This window comes from Betta splendens, chromosome 5 (assembly GCF_900634795.4).
Source record: "Betta splendens chromosome 5, fBetSpl5.4, whole genome shotgun sequence".
NCBI lineage: Eukaryota > Metazoa > Chordata > Actinopteri > Anabantiformes > Osphronemidae > Betta > Betta splendens.
Genome location: NC_040885.2, coordinates 8,293,024 through 8,312,622, shown reverse-complemented (window position 1 = coordinate 8,312,622; position 19,599 = coordinate 8,293,024). Strand labels below are relative to the sequence as shown.

Genomic DNA, 19,599 nt, shown 5'->3' with positions numbered 1-19,599 from the left:
GGATAAGCTCGCGGAGGGCGACAGAGAGAAGGAGAGACGCTCGACGGACTCGACGGACGCGACGGACGCGTTCAGCGAATCCGCCTTCATAAACAGCCAACACGTGAAGCCCCAGTTAGAGTGAGTAGTCTGCTGTTGTAGTTTGGTTTTTACACTGTACATTTCGCACCCCTTCTATGAAACCGTGATGCCGACGCTAAATTTTCGCTCTCTTGCTTCCAGCAAATGCACAGATCAGTCTAGCTGCACCTCCAGGTTTCAGAAGGCCCTCAGGCGTCTGAAGGCCTTGGTACATCGAAGGCACGAGACGAGCGTTGTTGAAAACTAAACGGCGACTGACTGCGGTTTCTGCTGTTTTCATCACGCGTGACAATGACCATCTGTGTCTGTGACCAAAGCTGCCTTCAACATGCAAAGAATGGAACGATCAAATATTCAGTCCTTCTTTTGCACTTGGGAGAACCTATTTGATTGTAAGTGAACTCCATCTGTGAAATTGAGTTGCTTTTTGCAACAAAATATTTACAAAGAAGTTGTATACGTGTATATATATATATATAAAAGTATATAAGTATTTTGTCACTGTAAATGAGATGTAATATATGATAATTTAAAGCTCAAACCTTTTAATGTATCATAAAACATGTGTTAAGATTTATTTGCATATATAAATAAAACTTGAACTGTTCAATAACACTATACTTGCTTTGCCTGGATGTTCCTGTGAAGATACTAAAACTAATAAAATAGCTATTGCTATAGTTGATCATATGTTAATGTGCACCAACAGGGACATTGACTGTGCAGAGTGTCAAACCCAATGAAGGAAATAACCAAATGTACCATTCTTTGAATTCGCTTACATGTAATGTTTGATTCTTGATTATCTCACATTAAAGTATTATTTAAATGCATTATTAAGAACGATTCTTTACATTTTAATTTGTATTTAACGACGACACTGGTTTAGCTTCAACCTGTACATGAACGTCGCTGCGTGTCCCACAGTGGCAAAAACACTGAGCTGTCACCGAAGTTATGGTTATTTTATTGGAAACAATGACAGTGGATTATTTGAGCCGGAACCTCTTTCCCTGAATTAGTTCTACCAAACAGCCAAACTATACTATGTTTAGATGAAATACAGTTAAATATCCAGACATTACAACACAAAAACAAGGCAAACACAAAAGGAAGGAGTAACTTAAAACTTTTAAAACCCACAAAGACAGATCTAACTCATAATTAAATATGGCGGAAATGCTGTTGAGCTGCTGGAAGCCTGTTAATTACAGCAGTGGGTAATTTGTTAGTCTCCTAGCAGGCAGTGAAATTTTTTTCTCCCTAATAGAAAACAGTAAAAACTGCCATATCAAGTAGGTCCTACACAATCGGGAGTCAGATATAGAATTTTTCAGTCCATGTGAAAAAGGAGCTTGGTTACTACAAGGAGAAAAATTAGGGAAAGAAGGCTAATTCTCTTTTTTGTTTTTTTTTTCCTCAATACATTACAACAAGAGCATTTCACGTTATTCCTCATGATGGTTGAACACAATCCTTTACAATGAATATACGTCCAGCAGTCAGTAGACGCAGATTAAAAGGAAAAAAAACAAAAAGGTCTATTGCATAAAAACGTGATTAATCCTGCCTAAATACTGACACTACATCAACAGACCATCACATGTGCACTTAAATTAACATGTATCCATCACAGTTTTCGCCACACTTCTCTTATTCAGCATCTTCGTGGAACTTTCTCTTCACCTCACATTGACAAAACATAATTTAAACATAGTAAAAGACATGTGGTAAACATGGGTGTGGGTACGATACAGTAATTTCATTATGCTAAAAACCACAGGGCCTTGCAGGATTAGTGTGAAAAGGTTTCCGCTTCACGAGCCTTGTGAGCCTAAACGCGTGCTTAAAGTGTCATTGCAGCTTGTGGCAGGAGATTCTCTCTTCACACAAACGCTCCAAACTAAAATTAAAAAACCAACAGGAGTCAAACACATTTACCACAATGCCTTAAATGTACATCTGGGTAGGATGAGACTAAAACAGGTTATAACAATATTTGAGTGTGAAAATGTGAAATAATACCAGAGGTCATGTCAGAAACAGTGAGAGAGTAAGTAAGGAGTTAAAAGCAGCAAACGAATAAGTGACCGACACTTACGCTACAGGAAATACAGTTTAGATGTCCCTTTGTCAGACTATGCAGGGAAAGTAGTTGCAGGTCTCCCTATAAGTAGGGGTACTGTGTGAGGCGCCTGGGGCTCAGCTGGTAGGCGCTGTACGCCTCTGCCCGGGGCGTTACGCCAACGTAGGGAGAGCCAGCGGCGAACTGATGCTGGTAGGCTGCGGGGAGGCTGTGCAGCAGGTTACTGACAGGATCCTTACGACTGGCCGAGTCTCTCCTGGACGAGGACGATGAGGTGTATGTTGCTGCATAGGTGGAGGGAGAGTGTCCGTGACTGCCGTGACCACGGCCCAGCAGCTGCTCCATGGCCTGCGAGGCCGAGGAGAGGGCGGTGGAGGCCGGGTAGGTGTAGAGGCTGGAGCCGGGGGCCGAGGCCAGGGTGGACACCTCGGGGAAGTTGTAGTGAGAAGCTGAGGCAGGAAACGTCTGCTGGCGACGCAGCGACGAGTCACCGTGGGACGCCCCAGAACGCTCCTGAGACGAGGAAACCAAGGGCTGCACCTGAACCAAATAACACTATTACGGACGGTATGCTTTGGGAAATCAATACCTACCAGGCAAAATATGTTTTGGCTTAATTATCAGCAACATTCATAGACAAGTAGGCAGTTATGAAAAACGAAAGAAAAACAATGGTTTGTAGTCGCTTTAGGAAGTTCACAAACCCATCGTCAGCTGATTACATGTGGACACAATTATGACTTTCATCAATCTTTTGTGTCCTGCATAAAATTTATCTCATCTCCCTGGGATAAGTTTTTCTCTGGCAAAAAAGGTCCAGTTTATTCTTAGTTGAGTACACTTTACTGACCCAACTCAAAACCGCAGTTTAAAATAATATTGAATGTTACTCAGGCTCAGGTTTACTGCCCCTGTTGTGATCATTGTGGCCTACAAGTAACAGACCAAACAGAAAACAGAAAAAAACAGACTGTTTTTTAAATACTTAACTATATTTGTTCTCCTCATGACTATAAAACTTGCACTTTAACACAGGTACAACAAAACCAATTCACATGTAAACACTGAAGCTATTTATAAGATTATCTTATCAAAACAACTTCCACAGTAGCAGCCTTTATTACTGTTCAAGATACTAAAGAATGCACATAAAGCAGTTACATGGAAATGCATGCACGGAAGTTGACAGCCACGCCACACTTAAACAAACAAAGTCACCTGGCTGAGGTTTAAGGGGTGTGACTGGCTCGGCAGCAGTCCATGGCGCTCCATGCTTTCACCTGAACTGCACGGCTGCCGGTTGGATCTTTTAGGCTTCACGTAGCTCACTGAGGATTGGTCACAAGTAAAAAAAATTTGATATTTTATTTCTGCACAAAATAAAACGCATGCGTGGTAGAAGATCCGGTGAGTCACCTGGCTCCACCCGTGCCTGTGCTGCTGCTCCTCTGTCGGTGCCCTGGGTTTTGACTGAAGGCGCCACGACCGCCAAAGACTTGGCCTGGCGCGATGACGCGGCACTAGTGGGGTTCAGTGTCCGGGGCAGAGGAGTCAGGGGGCTGTTGGTGGAGGAATCCGAGTCGTGCACAGTCACACAACTGATAACATTGGTGCGCTGGCTCAGACCAACACTGTAAAGAGACAGGGAATAATTCACACGCAACATTCATCATAGCAGTGAGACAAAAACATCTGCCTGTATGGGAGCTTTTAACCATAAAGATTGCTCTTTTCACCTGGCGGGATGAAATTTGCGCTCATCCTCTGTATCAGTGTCGCTGTGAATTGTGATGATGCTGACCGCTGGACTGGGTGTGTCTGAAATGATGATTGGCTGGGACAACATTGAAGTGGAGGTGGGTGGAGTTGCGCTGCTGCTGCTGAGCAAAGATGCCGCAGATATACCCCTAGGCAGAGAAACAAGGATCATACTAGGTTCACTAGGAGTTTGTGATTTTTAGGAGAAGCTCAAGTGATTTTAGTCATGAAATTATTACTATTAAATGATCCACAGATGTCAAATTTATGTCTGAAGTATTTTTAAAAAAATAGCAGCTATTTGTTTGTAAAACACTGAATAATGTAATAAATCCCATTCAAATTTTAGGCCTCTACCAACCTGTTCCTGTTCTCCCCACGTCTGGCCTTAACCTTTTTCCTATCCTGAGTCCTGGTTTGGGTTGTGCTCCTATTAGGAGATGGTTCAACAAGTTAGTTAACAAAATATACAAGTTGTATTTCCAAAAAAATATTCAAAAGGATTATAAGAGGCCTGAGGTTTTGAACTGTGCGTTTTTGACACCAGGACTGTAACAGTAAACAGTTGACTGACCTCCAGCTGTGTCCTTGATGTGCAGCAGCATCTGAGCGAAGTGATTCCAGGGGAGAATTGGTGACAGTCGACTGGTGGGCTGAGTTATGAATAGCCACACCTGGGACCTGCTGCCATGACGATGGGATGAGTATTTGCTGGGTGCCAGTGGGCCAGGCCTGCTAAGAAAAACAGACAGAAACCCGAGCATCAGAAAATGTAATGAACAGCAGCTGCTTTTTTTTTTAATTGACAAATTGTTTATTTGCTGGAAGGGACCAAACAAACAAACCATGCTGAGAGAACAATCCAAAGACAAGAGAGGACAAACCAATGGCCGGTTTCTTTCCACAGGCAAAAGCACAAAGCTAGAAAAGCGAGCAACCTTTTCCAAGCCATTCCTTTATAGCACAGCCCTGCAACAAATCCACAAGATGATGTCATGCAAAGCGCAGACAACGAGGAACTGTCAGGTCAGGTGTGAACAGTATGTACAGAACCAGGGTCCCTGTTAAAAGAAGAGACACTGAGGAAAGATTAGTTTAGTTCACGGGTGCCAAACATTCTGCCGATAAGCCGTCTGGGGGGGAAGGCATGCCGCGTGATCTGGGACTGAAACAAAAGATGTGTGTCAAAGTCAGGACTGTGGAGCTGCATCTTCTGCTGCTGAAATGGAAAAACAAGACAGGAGAAGCTGCAAGCAAAGCGCAGAACAATTCAGCAAGACATGCGCTCCATGCCCTCAGCACACCTATGGGGAGAGACTGCGGGGGAGGGAGTGAAGAATGCCGAGGGGGGGAGCGATGGTGTCCTTTGGACTTGAAAGATTGTGAATTTTACCAAGTCTGATTGAATTTCACCACAGGTCTTTTTAAACACAAATAGAATAAATCGATAATGAGGATGCTTGAGCAAAATAAAAAGAAGGCTTTCCTATAAATATTCGTCCGGCCATGAATGTGATAACCAAGACAATTCCATTCCACATGTAAAGAGGGGAAAAAACGTGGAAATGTGATGCGGAACATAAAGACTGGTCCCAAACAATGCGCGGCACAGAGAGGAGGAAAATTGCAAACAAATGAAGAGGGGGGGAGGGAAAAAGAATGGGGCAGGAGAAGGATGGCTGGTTAGTGGAAGTGTGCATGTCTTTCTTCAGGGGCTGTCAGTGTTGCTTTACCAGCACTGTGGCTGTGTGCTCCAGGAGGGTGGGTCGACCCACCCCAGCGCCCAGCCCAAGGGGCAGAGAATACTGAGGGGCTATGCTTGCTGAGGGTGGGTGCAGGGTGGCCACCATCAGGGGTGTGCAGGAACCCTGGAGGAGGGAGGGAGGATAGGGAAGGGCAGTGTTAGGGCAGGATGAAAACTAATGTCCTTTAACGTTTACGCTATTTAGACCGAGGGACATGTGCACATGAGACGCACGCATTTACCACTGGCCATCTGGAACCCCGACCTCTGCAGTGTGAAGCGATTCTCCCTAATTTCAGCAAACGGCGATTAACTAGCTTTTTGAGCCAGATGAGTCCCACCGCACTTTACATCTGGCCTTGATCCCAGATTGGAGATCAAAAAAAAAAAAAGAAAAAAAAGAAAAAAAAGAAAAAGAGAGGCCTGGCTAGAAGCTGGCAGTCCAATTAGTTTTGGAAGCAAATCCAGTGCAATGCAATCAGTGAGAACACAAACAGTACCATCAAGAACTGAGCTATTCCTAAATACAATGCACATAAGTAACAAATATTTGCACTGAAAATGAAGTTGTCGTCCCACGCCACAATATGTCCACTCTGCAAGCAGCAAGGAGAGTGGCATTGGAGGCAAGTGGTGCATGGAAAGAGACTTCCTGGATGCTCTCTGCGTATCCATGAATGAGCCAATCTGGGCATTTTGGTGCTCAGCTTCGGGCTAATGACGCAGTGTCATTCATGGATGAGTTTCTCAGCAAACTTGTAATTTCGGTTACTGGATGATTGATGACAAACACATGCTCATGTGCGCCGACTCAGTCTGCGTGACACTGATGTGCACAGAGTTTTAAGTTGCATCAGTAAAAACACAAGTGCTAAACTCTTGAACTGTATGACGCTGTGAACAGACTGACCTGACGTGGTCAGTGTCTGGACCCCTTCATCATTTGACTGCAGAGCATGTTCATGAGATGCATGACTAACCAAAACCTACTAAACCTCTTTAGATAAGTGAGCTCTCGCTGTCTGTTACACTGACAAACAGCAGTTTGACTTCACTTCTCATTGTCTCTACTCACATTTACTGTACATATAAACTTGGTGACTTCAGATAGATTGGTTTGTAATGTTCCCCTAACTATTACGTTACAGCTCTAGAAACAAAAGCTGCAACACTCTTGGGTGAATCCTGTTGAAGATTACATCAAACACTGTGTGGGACTTGACGGCCCAGGGGTCAATCCCAGCTGCCACTGGGGGAAGAGGCAAGGACAGGTCCTCAGTTTACTACCAGGTCCCACAGAGACAGACAACCACACATATTTACACCTTCAAGCAATAGAGTCTACAAATAACATGTAAACTCCACACAAGGGCCATCAGGAAGTTTAAATTTACAAGCAATGCATTCCATTTACCCGCATCATGTCATTACCCCACGATAATCGACTTTACAAAGTTGCACGTTTCTTCTGACCAGGGAGCATTTGATTCTTTTAATTTAATTCATTCTTACCTGTGTGAGCATGCTTGGCTGGATCTGCAACTGCTGAGCAGACTGGTTCTGAGGTACTATAGGTACAGAGTTCTCCATTCTCACAGGGAAACTGGTATTCTTGGTGGATGGCTGTAGTCCTGGAGAACAATTACACACCATATAGAGAATGAGTGTAATCCATTCCAGAATACTAATATAATTCAAGTTGTGCAGTAACTTTTAATAATGTAAAAATATAACTCAATCATCAGAGCATCAGAGAACGCCTGACACAAATCAAAGATGACGTCACTAGATAATCTGATTGAAAACTAAATTAAAGGAACGAAAAGAAAATGAGGTTTCTTGGTAGTAGATACATCTTCGGAGGAGTACAGTGAAGTGCCTAGTGCTTCTGAGCCCAATGGCATCTATATCCATTACCCTGAATAGTGGAGGGTGGGCAGACAATGAGAGTCTGCTGGAAGGGCTCTGTCTGGCTACACAGCCCAGCAGGGCGGGCTGGAATCGGGACACTCTGTTGAGTCAGCCCAGGAATGTTAATGGTTGCCTGCTGGTACAGGGCTGGTTGGTAGTTCAGCAAAGGCACCGCTCCCCCCGCAGAAGGCACCTGTTATAGCAAATACAGACATCACTGACTGATATGATCACAGGCTACTAAACATGCAAAAACTTGCAATCAGATCTCTGCGGTACCTGGTTATGCTGGTTGAGTTGGCTACTAAAAGTGACAGTGAGGTTCCCCGCTGCTGCACTGGGGACTGCGTTGGTGGAGTACAGCGATTTGCCACTGTCATACGAGCTCCTGCGCTTGCAGATCTCCATGTTCTGGAAGCACGACTTCACACTGGACAGGTTCAAATGGCAGCATTTCAGCTACTGCGGTTTAATCAACATTTGACACAACAACTGTGTGCGCATCTTTGAACACATGCTTACTGAGAGCTGTGGGGATAATCCATGAGGTGGCTCATTGTGACAAAGGGGTGGCCCAGAGTTTTTGTAGGAGTGATCCTTTTGTCAGCATCCAGGCGGAGCATTCGCTTCAGGAGGTCAATAAACTCTCGTCTATCAGCCTTTTCTGCCAGCATGTCCGTCCCTTCTAGATGAGACGACAAATTGACCTGGAACACAAAATTTACATGGTTAAAAGTGGTGATATGAGGCAGGCAATGCCATTTCTCATTTGTGTGCACAGAGGGAAAAAACTGAAGGAAAATCTGTACTAATGACTCATCAGAAGCTTCAAGTTACCTGCATCATGTCATCCAGACAGTTGAAGATGTACTTCCTGGCTTCCTTGGACTTGATGCCCATCTCCATCTCATGCTCTGATGGGGTCTAGAAGAAAAGTTGGTGTTTACTTATCTTCTCTGCTTAAACTAGTTCTCAAACTGACTTAAACTAAACTGGTTCAACAAAAATCAGAACAGAAGGAGCATCAGTACATATGTGACATATTGAGACAACTACGCATGCCCTAAGAGACCATCCTGTAGCAGGGCTTCGCCTGCAGTTCTGCATTATTCACCTTAAGCCTCCAGAGTGGGTAACTAGAGTCAGGACCTCGATTGAAAAAGCGGCTGGTTTTAGTACCAGCGCTCAGCAGGTACTCTGCCGGTAGGCCTTGAGTCTGGGAAATATAACGAATCTGAAAATGGAAAACAGGCATTAAGAATCAGCGTGATTATCTACAAAACCCTTGCAATCTTGTGCTTTCACAGGACCTACCAGTAAGTCTGTCCCGTACAAGCATGCCCTATCTACCCTACTGCTGGTACTGACCTGGTCATACTCAGAGGCTCCAGGGTAAAGTGGCCAACCCAGAAACAACTCCGCTATCACACAGCCTAAAGACCACATGTCAATAGCCTCACAGAAGGGCAGACCTAAAATGATCTCTGGAGCCCTAGCCAGAAAAAAAACAAGAAATTAAAAACCAATACATCAGAGTTGGCCAGAAAGGCCAGATATTTGTCACCTTCAATACTAATCAGAGTACTGATTTGTTAGCAAAACACTCATGTCTCGTTACCAACCTGTAATAGCGAGATTGCAAGTATGTTGAGCAGACAGCCTTGGACACATGACTTGCTGAGCCAAAGTCAATGACCTTCACCCTGTAGGGCTGTCTGATAGGGTCCACCAGCATAATGTTCTCAGGCTTCAGGTCTGCATGGATGAGACCCAGGCTCTTCAACTTCATTAGAGCCGTAGCCACCTACAAACACACATTACAAATATTACAGTTCTATATAATTATCGTTATTTCTTTGGTTGTTTTTTTATGTAAGGGTTATGCTATTTTTATTTAATAACAAATCTATATATATTTTTCGCTTGAAAACACATATAGAATCTGTATTCAATCATCGTAATAGTTTCCATTTACCTTCCAATATGATCAATTAAGTTTCTCTTGCAGCTCAAAAAAATGTGTAGTAATGAGATAATGCTAAATAGTTACAACATTAACAAATGTCAAATTCATTTTTAAAATATAAATGACTAAACAAACAAGACAAAAACATCTGCCAACCTGTTGCAGTATAGGTCTAATGTGGCGCAGGGGCAGCGGGCTGAACTTGCTGTGCTTGAGAAAGTCGTACAGATTCTGTTCAAGCATCTCAAACACCAGGCAGGTGTGACCTTTGTGTTGGAAGCACTCATAGGAACGCACAAAATTATACTCGTCTGCATTTTCTGCACTTAGTCGGTTCAGGATGCCCACCTGTGAAAATAAAAGCAAAATAAACATTAACTCTATTGTAGCTTTACACAGGTGAATGCAGTGTTGAATTAAAGAGAGCAAAATAAATGTTTTGTAGTCCACCACTATACATTTAGCTTACTGTACTTAATAGGCCTATTATCAAAGCAGAATACACAAGATTGTACTCCACCAACTGACAACTGGTTACCTCAATTTGTCCTTGTCGAGCATAAGAAGGATGGTTTTTCAGGATCTTGATGGCCACAATCTCATTGGTGCCCCTTTTCCAACATTTGGCCACTTGTCCAAACGTGCCTCTTCCCAGAAACTCTAGTACTTCATAGCTGCAGGATACAGAGCAGAGGATCTCGTGCTGCACTAGCTGATAATCTCCTTCGCCATTGGAGCTGCTACTCTTGGTGGTGGGAGCAGAGTGGGGTATAGACTGGCCAGTGCCGCCTCCTCCCCCACCAGTGCGAATGGAGTATGTTGCAGCGGGGGCTGAGAGCTCCTCTAATATTTGAACACTGCCACATCCGCTCCCACTGCTCTCGTTCACCTCTTCGATCTTTCTTTTATGTCCGTGCCTGTGTCCCCTTGTTTCAGAGGACGTCTCCGCATGGGCATAAGAGGTGGACGTCGCCTGCTCAGCGACACGGCGGCTGGAACCACGGGGAAGACTACCAGTGCTATCAGCGGCACGCACCACCACTTGACCCCTGGAACCAGGAGCTGCTGGGGGGAAGACCAGGGACGGTCCAAAGGGAGGCACAGCCATTGCTGGAGTAAACGTGTACGCTGACTGGCCAGCTGTGGAGCTGTACGGTTCAGTGGTGGAAACATCCCAGAGATTGCTTTCTACCTTGAGCTTCTTAACGCGGCAAAAGGCACTGGAGGAGATCGAGGGAGGGGAGAAGACCTGCAGCTGAGAGCTCATTGCTGAAAAGAAATTCATGAGAATCAGACAAATTCACCAAAACTAAAGCTACATTCAACAATGGGTTATAATGCATTTATTAATAAACCCAATTATGAATTATATTTAAAAAAAATTAAATAACTGACTACATGCTTTGTCAGAGTATATAATATTACAGTAAGACTATAGACTAAGCATAGAAGTGCAATGCAACACAACAAACCACAAACTATGGAATAATCCACCCAAGAATCCATAATCTATATACTAAAAACAATTCAAATAGCAAATCAGATGATTGCCACCATTTAATGTAACCTAAGGTTTGAATAAGGTAAACCTATGCATTTAACACACTTAGTGTTAGGCTCTAACCCTACCTAATGGTTTTGTGAATAAAATACCGTAAAAACGCATGTACACAAGAGCAAAGTTATTGACCAAACAATGGATATTTTGATTAATAAAGTAACTTCATGACAAATCACCAAAAGCCCATTCTTCACCGTTCAGTGACCACAATCAAGATTATTAGCAGCTTTGCAGGTAAGGGAAATTTTAACTTCCAATGCAGATGCCAGTAAGTTTCTATTGATCAACCAATTGATTAACTGACACTGTGCAGCTCTATTGCAGTGGACCACATGACTACAAGGAAAAGCTTTTCTTAGAAACAGATTATTAGTTGTGCTCCAAATATTTCATCAAAACTTAGCAACGCTGGAGTATTATGATGACAGTGGTTTTCCATAGGGGCTTGTTTCCTCTTCATCGGTAAAAGACTAGTTGTGTTTTAGCTGACCACAGTTTTGCGCCTGGGTGCGGCAGAGAGGCCAAGCAGGAAAGCTCCGTGTGTGGAAGCAGCCTATGAGCTAAGCTTAGGGATGCGTACGGATATTTGATGTATAATACAACCCCACTAAATACTTGTGTAAGCTGTAGCTCATACTACGCCTGTGATCATGTACGTGAGATGGGCCGTCGTTATTTCCACTAAAATAATTGTACGAATACAATTCAATCGTACAAGTGTGTGCAAGAGACTGGCGCTGTCAGGGCGGCTGCACTAGACCCACAGAGAAAGTCAAGCGGTGGTCGACACTTAGCCGATACGACCGACTAGCTACCACAAAATCATAAATTCTAAGGTTAAAACGTGTTGGGTTGGGGTCAGATGTCGATCGGCACATCTTACTTGACAGACAAAAATAGAAGGATCGAAAGATCACGCTAATGTTAACGTTATTTAACTGCTCATGTTAATGCTAACAGGCTATCGCTTCAACTTTCTGAAAATATGGCGTTAAACGCTTAGTTGCGATTCTCCGGCAAGTAAGACAGCAGCTAAACAGTCCAAGTGACAGTAGCTAACGTGGACTACGTGAGAGCTAAGATAAAATACACAAATCAGCGGTACCTTACCGATTCGGGGAGTTTTTAAACCGTCGAAAGCGGCTTCGTCCAAGGTTTAAATCCCTCTGCAGTCTGCTGGACCAGCGTTATCCGATTAGCTCCAGCTAGTTAGCGTTAGCTGCTAGCTAGGCCCGCATTGTTTCTTCAGTCGATGCACAGCTAGGCAGCAGGGCACGGCGTTACAGTGCCGAGTTTTCACAATAAAAATACAGCGGCCTCATCGTGTTATAAAGCTAAATAACATAGTTGTAAACTATGTAAAATTTATGGTTAAAACATAATAAATGATTTTCTAAAACCGTCTGCCTTCAAGCAGTACAATCCACTTTTTACCGGAACAAACCACGTCCTTATATCAGCTGCAAATCCTACGGCATTTCCGGTTATTACCGTAATCACGGTCAATTTAGCAGACAATGCACACAGAGGTAGGCACAATTCAGTTACAAAATCAGGAAATGTTTAGGAATATATGGATACTAAGTTTTATTCAAACATATTTGGAAATACATCAGTGGTTGGGCAAGTTGGTTGAGGCATTTTGAACGAGTTTTAGATAGAATGGGATATGAAACAAATATTACGGTAAAAAGAAATTGCCATGACCTGCTGTAGAATGTGCTAGTAATTTTCCGGTCGGCACAACGTGTTCCTCAAACCTCGAAACCATGGTTATAATACAGTGTTTATTAATAACATTGTATGAATAATATGAAACTAACTAAATATAAATACAGAACCAGAAAAAAATCATACAAACCTATGAGCATAGCATCTCGGGGGACCCCACAGAAAAGATGATTTGTAGCTCCGTCCAAAATTCCAACCTATGTATGAAAATTCTCCAGGCTCAAGCCTATGTACAGTAAGAGTGAATAAAAAGAAGGGAAATTTGTTCTGTGGCCAGACTAGACTGTGATTCACTTCGCGTTATGAGGAAAACACCTCACTCTGGGTTGTCTGTGCCAAATAAAAAAATCTGAAATCATAATATGGTGCATATGTCTGAAGGTACTATCAGTAAAGGTAGTGGTTCAAGTGAAATAAGCAATCAGTTTTTCTGATTGTATATTATTACTTGGCTGACCTGTCAAAGTCTATTTCCAGAAACCTATCACAGTACATTCAGAACCGCATATACAATACCGGTATTTATATACAATACAAATATGTAGGTAAGGTATAATTAAGGTATAATACATATTTTGCTTAAACAAACCTAACGCTAAATAAAATAACAAACTAAATATGTGTCTGAAGAAAACAGACACAAGCTATATAAAAATCTATATACTGTATCTATAGTGAGTCCAGCCATTTGCTAGACTTAGTCATGTTTTGTATTACTGCATGGATTTTCCCATTAGTTCAATGTTCTAACTGAAAACCACCTTAAAAATACTGTAATAAAAAAAAGATCAACAAACACGTTAAAGTGCAAATTTTCTTTTTATTCTGATTTCATTTTACAGCAGAAATTATGTAAAGCATTCAGAAGACATTTTCCACATATAAGGGCAATATTCAAAACACTTTGCATGGCCTCAGCAACAAAATATTCTTTTAAAAACATCAACAATTTAGTGATGCTTGTGCATGCATGTTTGTAAAATAAAACAAAGAAAAACTAGGCTACAGAAAAGAATGAAAGACTGAGATAGGCATGGAGAACACAACAGCAGGCAAGGTGGGAATACGGCAGGAAATGAGAGAGAGAGAGAGAGAGAGAGAGAGAGGAGACAGGGTGAAAGGCAAGGAAGGCAAGGAGAATGTCTAGCCATAGGTTATCTATAAGGGTCTACCATTCTAGCATGCAATGTGGTGTTTGGCCACGCCCTCTCAAAACAAGGCCTGAAAGGTTGTACCATTCATTTTCATTCAAGAGAACAGAGGCCATCTCTGTGCATGTCTACCTGCGGTCTACTATGGCATTATATCTTATTATTTTTTAACCTTTATTTTTTTCACTACATACTCTTTTTTTTACAGTCACCATCCTCCCCAAAACGAACATACTGATGGATTTTCTGCAATCTGCGTGTTAAGTTCTCCGTGTGTGTGTATGTTACTAAGTGCAAGCATTTGGATGTTGAATGTGTGTGTAGGAATGTGTGTGTGCACAATATATAGAGGAGTCCAAAGTAGTGTTCTTCAGTTGTGCTGATGTGAGAGGAGGGGCAGTTTAAGAGGGGGTTTGTATTATGTAATACCGCAGCATGAAGGCTCCTGACAGCACTCTCCTAACCGTGGCTGTCTCTCAGTGTGATGGGAATTCAGAAAACACGTGAAACAGACATAATAGAGATCTTCTGATTGTAACTCTTTTAAAATTTGCTGTCTCTTTCAACATTTCAACAAGAAAATCAAGGTTGTCACCTCTCTTTGCATTATTTAAGAATTGTCTTATTTAGAACCTTGTGCATTTAAGACAAGAGCAAATGTATAAATAGAAATTCACTTATTTAGTTTCTCTGAATTTACCGTATATCCAAGGAAAATCTTATAAAATGTGGGATTTGGAGAAACTTCTTTGTAGAAAAAGTGATGCAAGACACAGCATGGAAGCAAACACAGCATATTTGTGGCTTCACAGAATGAGGCTGGCAGAAGGAGTTTGTCAATGAGGAACATCATTTAGATATTTGTGGATACTGAATAGTGAATAAAAACTTGGAGTACCACTAAACATACACAAATATGCACACATACATATGCTTACACAAATGTACACAGTCACCAGTGGAACAACTCTGTGTGAACAATCATTATGCCCCACACACCAATCTCCCTGTTCTTCAACCCTGAGTAAAATCTAAGGGAGAGATTTAATTGTTCCCAAAGACATAAGCACAGAGAGAAAGAGTGTGGCTTTTTAGTGGGAGCGTGTACATTTGTTTTCGACGCTATGTCTGTGTGTGCGCTTGCTCGTGCGGGAGTGAGTGAACAAAATCAAAGTGTATATGACAGTTATTTTGTTTTCTGGAAAACTGCTGGGTAACGCGTTTGCTTAAATGCAGCATTTTTGAAGAAAGACAAAGTGAGTCCATGCAAAAACACTCCTCTTGCTCCCAACAGGGACACTGGGATAAATCTGTGACTGTGCCTTTTATTAGCGACTCTAAGGCTTCCTTCCTCGAACACTGTGAGATGCACACACACGTAGGGCATAAAGTGATACTGGATTTACTGGTTGGTCTCATAAAGCAACACATAGCATCCACCAGGCCATGAGCATTCATTCATACCACTGATAAATTAGAGCTTCAAACTTAGAGTCAGATCAAGCTCAACACTGTACTAAGTTCATTTTTAACACACAATTTAGGAAAAATAAAAAGGTAACTGGTACTTTTGGAGGACAATACAATAGTTATTTCCTGATATTAGCTTGCACTTTTCTGGTATTGAGCAGGCACTTTCTAAGCAGAGCTTTCCAGACGTCAAAAGTACACGTTGTATAATAATGGCAGTGAGAATGAGAAGAAAAAGAACAGCAAAATGAATGATATGTAAAAAAGTGGGGAGGACACATTCAATTTGAAGATGGGAAGCTTTGACTGGAGGCCAGGCTGGATCTGCTGTAGATGTGATTAATGGTCTTAATAAAAGCTTGTATGTTGCTGAAGCACAACCACATTGGAAAGAATGTAGCACCCTCTTCCCTTTGTTGGGTCATCAGTCATTGCATTCACATTAAAACGATCATCATCATCATCTTCATCACCATTAGCATCATTTTTCATACTTGCATCATCACCATCGTCACCTTCGTGTACGTCTGCCTTGGATAAACTTGAGAATGTGTAGGTCTATGGCTGAGCTAGAACTAGATCTTTTCTACTGTTTATTGTCTGCGTGTGTTGACTCTGTGGATCCTATTGATATCTTTTGGGTGTTGGTTTCCCCGACATAACATACTGTTAGGCAAAATAGCATTCATAATAATTGGCACTACTGGCAAAAAGGGTTTAATTTTTGCTAGCCAAGAAACAAAAGCACAAAGTGTAAATGTTTTGTCTGAAACATCATTGTTTCAGCTAACTTTGTTTCCCACTTATAATTATCTAACATTAGATTTTTCAGTTGCATGCTTTAACAAAAGGTTCTTTTCAGTAACACTTATACTGGATACTCTTAAAGTGAAGCAGTTAAAATCCTTTCAAAGTCCATAGCCACTAACATGTTCTTTTTGCTGTTTCTCATGCACATTACTCCATTTGTATTATCTACATTATGTACAAGCAACACAGCCATCCTGTATACCCAGGTCTCTGTCTTAAGTTCTTATTATGGGAGTAAAATAATTTATAATCTTAAATACAGTCCTCTTATGAAAAAGTTTCAGGGTCCTCGTATCCCCTTACCTCGTCAGTTTATATACAGGAAAATGCAATAGTCCAAAATATGGATTTGATCGCCCGTACGGGCTAATATGGGGACCAGTGCCCTGTAGAGGGGCAGGTATAGGACCCATGTCCTGTACAGAGCAAGCATAGACACCTCTCAGAGTCAAGAAGAAGTCAAGGCAATGGTATGTGACTCTCTCCTCAAATCCACAGTTAGGATTTAGAGGCTCACGCGAAGAACAAACTAACAGAGACATTTAACCATTGGAACATGTCATTTTTTACCACACAAGGGGGGAAAAACCAGTCTCAAGCGAAAACACTCTTGAGCCAATCAAATAAATAATTAGACCCTTAAATAAATAAAGTAAAAAAAAGCACCCAAAATGAGTCATTTGTCCTTACACAGTTCACATTACACAGGGCAAGGATAAGTCGATGAGGACGTAAGTGAGACACAACTACACATAAAATACAAAAGAAACAACACGAAAGCAGTTTGGCAAGCATGCAGGAGCTCGTGGCTCAATCACATGCATTGAATTGAACAAACACGGACACACCACGTCAGGCGAGCAAAGTGCTGCCTCTGAGAACGACTCCATACAAAGTCCATGTAACAAATTAAGACATCGTTATTCAGAGCCCAAACCTTTAGCGAACAATACCCCTCTTACATTCAAGTGCAGTTCCTCCCCTTTTGATCTCGTGACTGATAAATAGGTTTGTAAGTCTGTGAGTCAGAGTGGTTGGTGATCGTGTGATACACTGAATCAGCAGAATGATTTGCCACTATAGCTCTTCAGGATGATGGAGAGGAGGAATAAGCGAAAAGACTTTGCATGCAAATGCAACATAGAAGTGAGTTTTTTGGTTTATGTTTTCTTATTCTTTCATGGATTACTGTTTGGATACAAAACGCGACAGGTTTTGTATATTTTCTGCATGTCAAAGTAGCCTTTATCGTGAGCCGGCTGCTCCTGTTCGTGGAGCAGCGGGATGCCGTCGCCAGGTAGCTTCCCCGCGTTCTCCCGTTCCAATCGTCAGCTTTTTTTTCTTGCAAAGAAACATACCCATGAAGAGTGCAAAGAATGCCATGAGGTTAATGTGATGGCCTCCCAGTGAAACTGTGGAGGAGGATCAGTGCTGTGGGCAGAGCCAGGTCCCTGGGCTCTACCCAGCAGTCTATTTGTCTGAGCTGCCATGATGGACACCTATCCTGTCCTCAGTCTGTCTGGGAAGAGTTCTTTTTTCTCTCGAGAGAAAAGGGGAGAGAAGGTGAGAAAGAAGGAGGGAGAAAGGAAAGAGCGGGGACCGGAGAGAGGGGAGTGGGAGGATGGAGAGGGAGCTGGTCTGGGGAGGAGAGAGGAGAGAGAGACGAAGGAGAAGGGCTGGGAGAGTGTATAGATTGCTCACAGGCTGAGGGGGTTGTGTGCGGGACCTGGCGATGGGCTCTCAGGACCCCTGGTTTTTTTCTGCTCTCTGGCCCTGTGAAAAAAAAACAAATGCACCCGTTAATAGGACTTTTAGCTATTGTCTGAAGCTGTGGTAAACCTGTCTTTTTTAGTATGTATCAATATGGCCGTACTCAGGTTACGCAACAGACCCGCTGCAGCTCCCACCCAGCTCACACACGCTCGACCCTGTTAGTTGCTTTTCCCCCACCCGTCAAGGCACAAAGAAAGACTAGCAGGCCAAGCAAGACACCGAAACTCCCCTCGTCATGTCAGTCACAACATGCCGCCAGGAAGGCCGTACGCGGGAATTGCTCCTCCAGCCGTATGTCAGTCATGCAAGTCGAGTGCCGACGTCGCTCAGCAGCTCTCAGTGAGAGGCGTCGAGAGCGACAGGGAGGAAGGGAGGGAAGAAGAGAGAGAGAGCGAGAGGGGAGGAACGACAAGCCAGGGTCTCCTCTCCCCCTCCCTCCGCTGACATGCAAACAGGCATCAGCCACCGGGAGAGAGGGAGAGAGAGAAGAGATGGGGAGACGACTCACCCGTTTCAGAGGCCTATGGTCCATCAAGGGGCTTCACAGGAACAGTAAAACAACACCAACTATTAGCACCAATGCAGCGAGCGTGGTGTGGTAGTGGGCTGTAAGTGTGTGTGTGTGTGTGTGTGTGTGTGTAACGTGTCCGTGGGTGTGTGTGTGTGTGCACTCTTTCGCCTCACCTGTGGCGGCATCGGAGCAGGAACCGCAGGATTTTACGCGCAGCCTGGTTCTGTTTTTTAGTTAGGAGACTGCTGCAGGGAAGACAAGGGACAGAAGTTACAACGCTGTCGCTCTGTGTGCATGCGTGTGTGTGTGCGTATGTGTCTGCACCAAGCACCTGAGGGAGTGTCTGTACGAGCGGTAGTATTGCTGGATGAGGACCGCTGCTCTACGACTCTGCTGGAACTTCCTTTGCTCGTGGAAACTCCGGAAACGACTCTGGATCAGGATGGCTGCCAGGGTCATCCTCTTATAAAGTGCATACTGAGATGAAAAGCAAAACCTTCTGTTTCATGCAAGCATCATGGGATGACAACTTTGCACTGATCAGGTTTAGGAAATCTATAATCTGTGTGTGTGTGAGTCAGTTCTTACCTGCTTGTATCGCTTATAGCAGCGCTGAATCACTGCTGCAATCTCTTTACGTTGTTCCTGAATAGGACCCTAATAAGAGTGATTAATATCCTGTATCAACATACTGCTTCGTGGTCATTCAGAAATGTTTAGGTGGATGTAGTTTATGATCCCTGGCATGCCTTGTGTTATATATGTATATATATACAATACCTTGTGTTTTCTGAGGGCGTGCAGAGCGTGTCTGATGGTTTCATGAAGCTCTCTCTGCTCAGCTTCAGTCATGGCCAGACAGGACGAGTCCGTTTTCAACCTCTCTTCTTCCATAGCTGCGCAGAGGTCAAAGGGGGAGGACGGGGCTGGCTTAGCCTGAGGACTCTGCTGATCCTCGGGCCCTGAGAGGGGGTCAGGCCTGAGGCTGGGGGTCTGCTGCTTGGAGTTTAGGAACCTGGGGAAAAAGGCAATGCAAAAGTGTCGAG

At 43.2% G+C, this 19,599-nt stretch overlaps 2 protein-coding genes across 9 annotated transcripts in view; both read right to left on the bottom strand.

The window, feature by feature from the left end:
* Positions 1 to 1,030: 1,030 nt before the first annotated feature.
* Positions 1,031 to 12,565, bottom strand: hipk1b (homeodomain interacting protein kinase 1b). Of its 4 annotated transcripts, none has more exons than XM_029150739.3 (18): positions 12,218 to 12,565; positions 10,085 to 10,815; positions 9,703 to 9,894; positions 9,203 to 9,384; positions 8,949 to 9,072; positions 8,695 to 8,814; positions 8,418 to 8,504; positions 8,103 to 8,287; positions 7,860 to 8,010; positions 7,587 to 7,773; positions 7,182 to 7,300; positions 5,659 to 5,793; positions 4,500 to 4,660; positions 4,287 to 4,355; positions 3,904 to 4,074; positions 3,584 to 3,798; positions 3,386 to 3,495; positions 1,031 to 2,707 (listed from the first exon to the last, which is right to left on the bottom strand). In XM_029150739.3, exons 2-18 carry the CDS (start codon positions 10,811 to 10,813, stop codon positions 2,249 to 2,251), a joined length of 3,396 nt encoding a protein of 1,131 aa, XP_029006572.1. In that variant the 5' UTR covers positions 10,814 to 10,815; positions 12,218 to 12,565; the 3' UTR covers positions 1,031 to 2,248. The 4 variants fall into 4 exon arrangements, with proteins under 4 accessions (XP_029006572.1, XP_029006573.1, XP_029006575.1 ...); XM_029150740.3 differs by having other exon boundaries at positions 4,500 to 4,657; XM_029150742.3 differs by lacking the exon at positions 5,659 to 5,793 and having other exon boundaries at positions 4,500 to 4,657.
* Positions 12,566 to 13,638: 1,073 nt separating this feature from the next.
* Positions 13,639 to 19,599, bottom strand: part of LOC114855181 (calmodulin-binding transcription activator 1-like) — a 45,546-nt gene continuing 39,585 nt past the window's right edge. For 2 of the 5 annotated variants that reach the window (XM_029150107.3, XM_029150112.3), the window contains exons 17-21: positions 19,334 to 19,568; positions 19,142 to 19,210; positions 18,885 to 19,030; positions 18,727 to 18,798; positions 13,639 to 18,042 (exon numbers count right to left, since the gene is read on the bottom strand). In XM_029150107.3, coding sequence (XP_029005940.1) covers positions 17,967 to 18,042; positions 18,727 to 18,798; positions 18,885 to 19,030; positions 19,142 to 19,210; positions 19,334 to 19,568 — 598 coding nt within the window. In that variant the 3' untranslated portion in view covers positions 13,639 to 17,966. Of the gene's footprint in view, positions 18,043 to 18,550; positions 18,582 to 18,726; positions 18,799 to 18,884; positions 19,031 to 19,141; positions 19,211 to 19,333; positions 19,569 to 19,599 lie in introns of all 5 variants that reach the window. The other 3 variants (XM_029150110.3, XM_029150111.3, XM_029150109.3) reach the window with 3 other exon arrangements.

What these genes read in the sequence shown, in the direction of transcription:
- hipk1b (XM_029150739.3), bottom strand. Translation starts at nt 10,813, where the DNA reads ATGAGCTCTCAGCTGCAGGTCTTCTCCCCTCCCTCGATCTCCTCCAGT. An exon ending in ACCCACTCTGGAGGCTTAAG is followed by an intron (nt 8,505 to 8,694) that starts GTGAATAATGCA and finishes CTTTTCTTCTAG; the next exon opens with ACCCCATCAGAGCATGAGAT. An exon ending in ACCCCTTAAACCTCAGCCAG is followed by an intron (nt 2,708 to 3,385) that starts GTGACTTTGTTT and finishes TATTTGGTTCAG; the next exon opens with GTGCAGCCCTTGGTTTCCTC.